Source organism: Trichomycterus rosablanca, chromosome 1 (genome assembly GCF_030014385.1).
Source record: "Trichomycterus rosablanca isolate fTriRos1 chromosome 1, fTriRos1.hap1, whole genome shotgun sequence".
NCBI lineage: Eukaryota > Metazoa > Chordata > Actinopteri > Siluriformes > Trichomycteridae > Trichomycterus > Trichomycterus rosablanca.
In genome coordinates this window covers 74,401,569-74,411,518 of record NC_085988.1, presented here as the reverse complement: position 1 = coordinate 74,411,518, position 9,950 = coordinate 74,401,569, and the positions used below count along the sequence as shown (strand labels likewise).

Sequence of the window (9,950 nt, the reverse complement as noted above, 5' to 3'; positions counted from 1 at the left end):
AATTAAAATGCATACTTTTAAAATATCTTGTGCCCTCTTTGAGGGTGAAGAGAAACATGATGGACAGGTTATGACTGTGATTATACAGGGTTACTGACTCTTTGACACTAAACAGCGTTACTGATCATTACTGTGAATTAAAAAAAATAGCGTCCTATTATGGGAATAATCTGAAGTTCAGTTTCAGTGTGGTGTAAAAGAACAATGCATATAGAACTCTGTCAACATCAGCTTTATTTCACAATATTGCCACTGTACATGCTGGACTATAAATACGCAATGACAAATCCACTGCATACAAACCACAATTAAATAACAACCCACTAAAATACCAAAGTGAAATAATGTATCAAAGCTGCAGGACTGTTGTAGTATTCAAAAGTAAAAGAAGTGACTGTAAGGCACTGTGCGTGCCATGCTCACTGTTTGGTACAAATGTAGTGGATATGAATTACACCAGGGTTCTCAACCTTTGTTGTACTACGCAGGGCAGGGGTACTGTCGGACAAGGAAGTAGGTTACACTGCCTTACAGGAAGAACAGGTCTGTCTGAAACCAGTATAACCTGAATTATTAGAAATTATTCCTTTGAATATCCTTAAGTAATCTGAACTGGGAGCATTTGGACAGATTTTAGGGTCATACTGCCTCCATCTATTAATGCAGCTTCTTCTTTTAAAAAGAGAACAGAAATAAGCAACTGCTTTTAAATGTCAAAGGCATGATGTTACTGGTCCAAAGTGCAGTCTTTCAACAGGAACTCAGAAGAGGGAGTATTTACAGGGTGGGGTGGAAATTACTGTCGGCTCTTCAAGGACTCCACCAGCCTGCGGAGAACAAGGAACAAAAGCTTTAGTACACGCAAAAAAGAAAACATCAAATGCACATATTTGTACAACAGGCTTTGGTGAATGAACAATTTAAAATGTGAACACAAACGCTGGTAGCCAACATTCCATTTCAAGATGAGACTAAATTATCAGATTAATAGTATAATGAAGATGCCATTAGTATTTTAAAATGCTCCCTGACAACATAAGTGTTATTTATATAGAACGTCAGCAGAATGTTAGCTTTATAGAGAGGCACGGTGAAACATTTCTGAATCATTTTTAGGAAAAAATAAAGATAACATTACACACAACGCATGTTAATGATTAACCAGTGATCAATAAAGAAGCCATTGTTCAAACATTACTGCTGTTGCTGCTTTCAGCTGTTCCCAGTACAGCAGTTCGCTACTGTGAATTATTTGCCTCCATTTTGCCCTATCCTCAGCATCCTTCTCGCGACACAAACACCACCTGCATGCCCTCCCTCACCCAAGCATTGCTGTTGCTTAAAAGGTCAGTTACAGTAATTTTCAACAGCTGAAAGATGATTTCAGTTAAGAACACAAATAAAGGGCCGTGTTTGAACTCTCAAGTTTGAATCCCAACAGTGCTACCGACCTGGCCACAATGGGCCGTGTCTGAGGGAGGAGGGTAGAAAGGGGGTTTTCATCGCTACAGCTGTAATATACGGTTCCTGGAACTGGATCATCACAAGTGGTGAGGACTCATATATAGAGCGTAAATTGACCTTCCGTATGCTGTGCATGAAAACCTGCCACTGGTTGGTGAACAGAAGTGTCAGAGGGGGAGTGTGCAGGTCTGTAGCTCTCCCTGACCAGAACCTCAAATTTGACATCAGTGCACACGCTAATGCATATGCTCAGTGCTCAGGGTGTTGAACTGTACTTAAATCAGTGTTAGAATGGACTGTGCACACTGGACAAGCAGGAAAATAATGTACCCCCCTTAAAAAAACAGAACTGCAATTCACAGGGCAGTTCCCCTAGCAGAAGCATGTTATAACAGAAATGTATAAGGCAAAATCCATGTTTTTACTTTTGATCATGTGTATAAATTTCACTTAGACTAATGTTTCCCAAAAGATGCGTACCATTCCATGGCCTCATCCAGCCCTGTTCCTTTGGTGGCAGATGTTTTAAAGATCTGCCACTTTCTGTCTTTGAGTGCCGGTAGTCCCAGCGAGTTGGCCACCTCAGTGGGCGTCATGGCTTGCTCCATGTCCTGCTTGTTGGCAAACACCACAAGGATGGCCTTCTTCAGTTCTTCCTCCTTCAGAAAAAGAAAACAACAACGTCAAACGATGTCTGCATAGAAAATGAATTATAGCAAAACACCATCCCCTAAGCCTACCTCCAACATAGCCACTAGCTCAGACTTTGAGATACCCATTCGGTCACGGTCGCTGCTGTCCACAACGTAGATAACAGCATCTGTATTAGAGTAGTAGCAGCGCCAGTACGGTCTGAACAAAGAGACATGGTGCAAAGTTAAATGTAAATCAATCCAACTTACAGTATATACCAACTTTAAAATGCAAATAAAATACCAGTACAATAACATTCCTGCATTCTGTATGGCTGGAACATACATGCAACAGTACTTTAGTCAATGTGTGTGTGCTGACTGAAATTTCCACTTGCATTGCAATATTAAGAATTAATCTCGAACATCCATGGCAGCTTTATTTGTATCTTTTTAAATGTATTTTACCCATCTAATCGTTGTACCTAATCGTTCGTGGTGGAGTCTCACAGAACAGCACCATGCACAGAAAGCCACACTATGAACTTTTTAAATACCCCAGCACTAGTGCAGATGGCTTGAGCAGACAGCAGATATCAATTGTACAGTGGCAATGAAGACCAACTGACCTATGCCTCCCTCCGGCACAGCCAATTAATGCCTGTTGGGTGCTTGGCCACTAGAGCTCTGCACTAGTGGACTAATGCATTAGACTGCTGCACCACCTGAGGACCCCTAAAACCAAAATCTATTGAAATGCAGATTTATTAAAGAACAAAATGTTGTCTCTCATATTTATCTGTTTTATGTTTAGTAAATGTGTATATTAACACGCAGGGAAAAATCTTTTTTGATTGAATTTTGGCAGTAAAGTCATTAGTTAAGTAGCCAAGTAGACAGCATTATTTATTTATTTATTTCTATTCTGAATTCTTAGCCATACATCAGCTTATGTAAAACATTACCTGGTAACCGGAGTACTTGCCACAAATTTGCATGTGCTAAAACACGAACAGGCACCATTCTTACATCACCAATGGTGTCATTTTTATGCTGACACAATATTTGGTATACTACTCTGTAATTTGAAAGGTTCTCTTAAAAGCAGCACAAAGCAAAGATAAAGGATGTTTTGTAGTAGTTTTAGCTGTATACAAATACATACTGAACAACAAAACACAATACACAGTGCAGATAAAAAGAACTACAATATATACAAGGGATATTTCTGGGACCTAAAAAAAGCTAAGACGTGGGACCAAAAGAAAAGTGTGTTGGCGGCCAGGACGCGGTACTAAATGCCAAGTGAGGAAAAAGAATATACAACATATTTTGATTTGATTTGTAAAAATACAGTCACTGGGTATTTGGTAAGCAAGACTGTGCCAGCCGGATGTGTGTGTAGCCCATAAACCATTCTTCAAGCCAAGGGGTTATGGTTGGGCTGATCAGGTAAGACAGGCCGACTACACTGGCCAAACGGTCCATAAGATTTTCGTATGTTGTCTTTGGATGCATTACAAAAGCAGCCAATACATGATTCAAGAACCAATATGTGAACCATACTTTCTGTCATTCGGTGCACAACTGAGTAAACCATGTGAATAAAGACTAAGGCAAACCACTCTCTGAGGTAGATACACAGTACAGATACAGTACATAGCGGTGGTGACAAGCACAAGTCTACTAAAAAAAGAAGCAGGCTGCTTTCTGTTACTGGTCTGTGATTATTTCGTTTCTGGATCCCTGTGACTTTAATGCCTTATTTTATAATAAACTGAACACCCAAAAGCTTCTTACCTGATACTTGTCTGTCCTCCAAGATCCCACACTTGGAACTTCAGGTTTTTGTAAGTCACAGTTTCAACGTTGAAGCCGATTGCTGTGAACAAAGAAAGCAATGTAAGTCTTATGCAAACAAAAGTATGTATGTAAAAATGTCGTGCAAATGAAGACAATGTATTGCAAACATGTGTGTGTATGTGTGTATGTGTGTATTTATACTCAAGGTCTTTCTAAAACAGTATTATGATTTGTGGTTTATAATAAAATGTCTGTTGCAATGACATACTGGGAATAGTGGTTACGACTTCTCCAACTTGCAGTCTGTAGAGGATGGTCGTTTTTCCTGCACCGTCCAGACCCAAGATAAGAATTCTCATCTCTCTTGTGCCAAAGAGGCCGGAAAACAAGCTGGAGAAGAACCCACCTGTAGGGAAAGAAGCCAGAAAATGACTTTGATCAGTTGATTTGTTGGAAATACTACACAGACAGATATTAAAAACACATAGCTAATGCTACAAGGGCATGCAGCTTGAAATGTTATACTAATAAACTACAGAAAACGTAACTTGAGCCCTTAACTTGTTTATGCTTACAGATAGGCTTCTGGAAGATGCAGGAATCCAAAATCATTTACAACAGAGACAGTTTACATTCATAAGGGATAAGGGCCAACAGTTGCAACTTGGCAGTGGTGGAACCAATGTAAACATTAATCCTTCTATTTGATAGGACAGTGGCCACTGTGGCCCCTTTGAACAACAACTACAAAAAAAGTAGATCCAATCCTAAGTTTACTGATAACCACTTTTAGATATTTGTACACTTCTAAAGTGGGCATTAACTTATTTATGCCACTGCCACATGGCAACATTTTCAAATATCCAACATTTATCCAGTGCTCATAGTAAATAAGTCTACAAGACAGTTATGGGTTGCTTAACATGAAACCAATAGTGCTGGCATGTACTGTGTTTAATCAATTTTTATGTCAGTGAACATCACAACACATTAAAATCACAAAATACAGTTGTGGATCAAATATGTCAAATCTGATGTAATACTTTGCCATCGATTTGGGGGTTTGCATATGCACTGATAATAATGCACAATACCAAAATGGTACATCGACACCATACGTTACTGTGGTCTGTAGGGACTCTCTAGCACTAAGATTGATCTTATTAAAGCCATTAAGATAGTCAATAAAAAAAATTAGGCTGCAGTTAGAATCCATTTGATTTAGTTTTTCTATATTTAGCAGACACTAGTCATGGTGAAATTTCATTAGTATAGTGCCTGGGAATGGACATTACGACTGTGGTCATTTGCTGTGGTAAATTTTCCAGAATGTTTTATTCACCTTTGTTGGTAAAATGCTATGGAAAGTTGTCTTAATAATTTTAATTATTAAGACAATTATTTATAATCCCAATAATTTGGCTCTACTCATAAGAAGTCCAAAATAAGCTTTAGTTTGATTATCTGCTCTCCAAGTGAAAGGTTAGCTTTGATTTGGTCGAGGATTGGAAAGCCTGTCACAGTTGGCACACTCAGTTTCCAAACAGTCTGGTACCAACTTTTGCAAAGACTTTCTCCAGATAGTAATCTCACTACCGGCCAAAGTTACAATAAAACAATAAATAATAAATGTTTTCCTCCTTTTATTAATTATACATACTACATACATACACCATACTTTAAAAACTTTCTCCAAATAGTAATCTCACTACCGACCAAAGCCAGACATGTAGTCATGACCTGTTTCCTCCTATTTTAACTATCTTTAAAAACATAATTATTACTTACATCACTTATTATTATTATTATTTTTTTTTTACAGTTTTTAGTCTATAGAAAATGTACTGTGCCATACTGTTTTCCAATAATTGACACGATGTTAATATCAATCCACGGTGAAGTCCAATTTGCAAACTCTATTTGGTTAGGTTCCAAATGAATCCACATTACCTATATATGTGCAGTAAGTTTGCTGTAAATAAATGACAATGTAGTGCACCTAATTTCTAACAGATATTCATTTGGGATACAACCAAGCATAAGAAACTACGAAGCTATGAATACCCAGCTTTATAAAAACAATTAAATTGTACAATTTGCCGTAATTAATTAAAGGTTATTTTTTATGACGTTATTAAATCTTTATAGCTAAGAACTAACAGTAAACTACAATTTACATAGCAATATTAGCCAATGCTAACAAGCCAGCTAGCGTTGCTGACATGCTGGTTAGCATCAGCGTTCTAACAGGCGACAATAAAACCCTGTTAGATACAAAACGCCACAAAACATTAAATAAATCAGTAGTTCTGTATAAATGATATACAAATAAAACATACCCATTGTATTTAATTGTCACTGCTTCAATGAGTAACAGATTCCAGCAGCAGCCTCCAGTGTTTCCGTCTTCGAAGTTTGAAATGACGTGTCAGTGTAGGTTGGCTTGGAGTAGAGCAGATTCAATGATTTACAAATCAATTCTTCTACGTAGAGCTTTGCACACATGATTTATAAATCGGATCTTTTGCTGTTTCCGTGGTCATTTAACTCGATGTTTGTTGATTCCTTACCAACACCGTGTCAGACTTCAGTGTTTTATTATTTTTTTACTGTATCCAAGGAAACACTCATATTAAACTCGAACACTATTTAATTTTAATTTTCCGTTTTACTGTAACCGTTTAACATATAAATTTAATATTTCAATTAAATTTATAAACAACGGCGGAGGGAAATTGAACATTTAAATGACACTGCTCATATGGCTAAACGGTCCGTGTATCTTTGGTTATTCGTTTTTCATCTCAAATCAAAAAAGTTGAAAAACAAGAAAACGGGTCGTTTTTCGTTTCAAAAACCAATATTGAAAAACGGGAAGTTATTCGTTTTAAGATAAAAAAATCAAATAACAAATAAGCAGAAATTGAAAAACGGCTCGTATTTTAATTTTCCAAAATCAACATTTTTTATCAGTTCAGCCAGAAATAAAAGTGCGAGCGCGTGCACGTGCTGATGTGCGTGTACACGCTTCATATAAAGTGTAAATCAGGTACAAGTGTTGAGAAGACGGAGCTAAAAGTCATAATAACGTTACACCGCGTCCCCTGTTATATTACCGTATAAGACTCACAGGCAGAACTAATCGTACATGTCACGGTGAAACTATTACAACATCTAATGCTTCTTTTTAATCAGCGTTCTGCTTATTGATTGCCAAATAACTTTTTGAAATATATTTGATTGTTGTTGCTCCTTGTTTACTGCAGAGTTAGTTCGTGCAATTTTATTAATTTTTGGATGTTTATTGGCCGAGAACAAGAAATATTGAATCGCCTCGGTTAAGGATTCGAATCTTCGTACTGAATCAGGAATCACGAGTCCGAGATCTCAATTAACCCGGATCCTATATGAGTCCTCTGATCGGCACCGGCTCTGAGTGCATGGAAGATAAGTGATATTTGGATGTATTTTCATGCAGTAAATCAATCGCAATCAAGATGTCAGTACAAGTGACTCAAGTGAACCGAATCACATAACTGAGTGACTCAGACTAACCCGAGTCCATAAAATGAACCGAATTTACCACCACTATGTGACATGTACGATTAGTTATGCCTGTATTACAAAAAAAACTAAAAAATGGACAAATGATTGTTTACTTGTGTTTGTATTACATAAGGGCTGCCGAAATCAGTTGGGTGCTTTTGGCTGAAAGGTGGGTGGAAACCACAACTTATAACAATGTAAGCAAAAGGTTTGAATTGTCCAAAAGACAGAGCTCGAATTTTACAACGGCAATCAAAGCAGTGTGTTCTAAATCACACACTACTGTACTATTATATTTAGTTTGTGCACCTCTAATTGTTTCACTGCATACATTGTAGCATATAGGGTATAGCAGATGTCTGCATTAATAAAGTCTTAATTTTAGTGTGAAGTAGAATTAGAATTAGAGCGGTTTTTATAGCAGTTCATCAATTGTATTGTTCATCAGCAGTATTACAGAATTGAGTCCTATACGGTAATAATAATAATAATAAAAAAGCATTCTTTTTCTTAGAATAGCCCCCTATTTTTTTTAGGAGAAATAGTTCTTGTGTGAATTACAAGGGCAGGAAAAAGTACAGCAGACACAAAAGTCAGAACAGGGGACGCGGTGTAACGTTATTATGACTTTTAGCTCCGTCTTCTCAACACTTGTACCTGATTTACACTTTATATGAAGCGTGTACACGCACCTCAGCACGTGCACGCGCTCGCACTTTTATTTCTGGTTGAACTGATAAAAAATGTTGATTTTGGAAAATTAAAATACGACCCGTTTTTCAATTTCTGCTTATTTGTTATTTGATTTTTGATCTTAAAACGAAACACGAATAACGCCCCGTTTTCCCGTTTTTCAGTATTGGTTTTTGAAACGAAAAACAAAAAACGACCCGTTTTCTTGTTTTTCAACTTTGGGATTTAAAGTGAAAAACGAATTACCAAAGGTACACGGACCCCGCCTCATTGAGTATCAAATTATGCTTGATTATTTAAAATGCCAATATTTATGTGCGCCTTAGAAGAGTGTTTTCGAGTTAAATGTAGTTTGCTTTCTATAAATAAAAAATGTAAAACAAAATTAAAAAAGTAAGGTATAAAACAGCGACGCTAAGTGGCAAATTTATGTACTGCAACTGCTCAGTTGCCCTAATTTTACTGTACTCTCCACATTCGGCTTCTGGAATATTTGTTTGTTTGTTTATTAGGATTTTAACGTCATGTTTTACACTTTGGTTACATTCATGACAGGAACGGTAGTTACTCATTACACAAGATTCATTAGTTCACACAAGGTTATATCGAACACGGTCATGGCCAATTTTAGTGTCTCCAATTTACCTCACTTGCATGTCTTTGGACTGTGGGAGGAAACATACGCAGACACGGGGAGAACATGCAAACTTCACACAGAAAGGACCCGGATCGCCCCACCTGGGAATCGAACCTAGGGCCTTCTTGCTGTGAGGCGACAGTGCTACCCACTTAGCCACCGTGCCGCCCTTCTGGAAGGTAAACCACTGTAAACTTTTGGTTTATGTTCCTTTATTTGTCATATATAATATACACATGTGCAATCTAATGAAATGTTTTTTTCTGCATATCCCAACTTGTTTGGAAGCCATTGTACGGGGCCCTTGGAGCCAAGAGAGTTCAGGGCCATACTCAAGGGCCTTGCATTTTGCATTTGAAGTGGAGTTACTGTACCACTCACATTCTGTACAACTTCTACATTTTCTGGTCATAAATTACCAGATGAGACAGCTCTATATTTTCCAGTTCAAATAAAAACAATTGTACACTGGGGTTATACAGTTGGGTGGCGGAATATATATGAGGGTACAGAGAGGTAATAAGGAATAGGGTCACTTTTTGTTCCCAGAACAGCTTTGATTATTATTAAAATGCTCTTATGGTTTATGGTAAGATGCATTTTTAAGAACAAATTCTTCCACTTCTATAAACCATAAAAAGAGGTGGAGTTTTATTATTATCCTGGAATATGAAAAAATAGTATAATTATACAATTATTATAAATTAAAGTCTTAAAAAACGCTTTTGCACCACATTGTGCATCTTGTCCTCTACAATCCCAATGCAACTTCCTATGTGAGCATATACAATCCAAACAATTGAGGATTAAGGGCCTTGCTCAAGGGCCCAACAATGGCAACCTAGGTGGGGCGTGAACCAGCAATCTTATGATTACTCAGCTGCTGCGCATTACCTTCCGTTAAGTCTATTTTAATCCCATTCCCCACAAGAATTTATTTATATTATTTATTTTTATATTAATTAATTAATTAATTAATTTATTAATTTAATTAAAGTTTTGTTTTTGTGGCAGATGCACCTACACTTTAGGCACTCATCTTTTGGCCTAACTGAAACTCCTATTTCAGATGCCTCCTATTCCTTTAAAATCTCGCATACCGTCAGATCTCTTTCGAATCTTTGTCTTGTTAACTGGCCACATAATTAAATACATATATATCTAATAGTAAATTT

General features: G+C 37.1%; 1 protein-coding gene across 1 annotated transcript; it reads right to left on the bottom strand.

Moving 5' to 3' along the window:
- Positions 1-214: 214 nt before the first annotated feature.
- On the bottom strand, positions 215-6,472 carry arl1 (ADP-ribosylation factor-like 1). The gene is made up of 6 exons (XM_062996264.1): positions 6,239-6,472; positions 4,168-4,305; positions 3,897-3,978; positions 2,205-2,316; positions 1,945-2,123; positions 215-827 (listed from the first exon to the last, which is right to left on the bottom strand). Exons 1-6 carry the CDS (start codon positions 6,240-6,242, stop codon positions 797-799), a joined length of 546 nt encoding a protein of 181 aa, XP_062852334.1. The 5' UTR covers positions 6,243-6,472; the 3' UTR covers positions 215-796.
- Positions 6,473-9,950: the final 3,478 nt, after the last annotated feature.

Excerpts from the sequence above, each read along its gene's own strand:
- arl1 (XM_062996264.1), bottom strand. Across the intron at positions 2,124-2,204 it reads AGCTAGTGGCTATGTTGGAG|GAGGAAGAACTGAAGAAGGC; the intron begins GTAGGCTTAGGG and ends CTTTTTCTGAAG. Across the intron at positions 828-1,944 it reads CTGGATGAGGCCATGGAATG|GCTGGTGGAGTCCTTGAAGA; the intron begins GTACGCATCTTT and ends TGTTCTCCGCAG.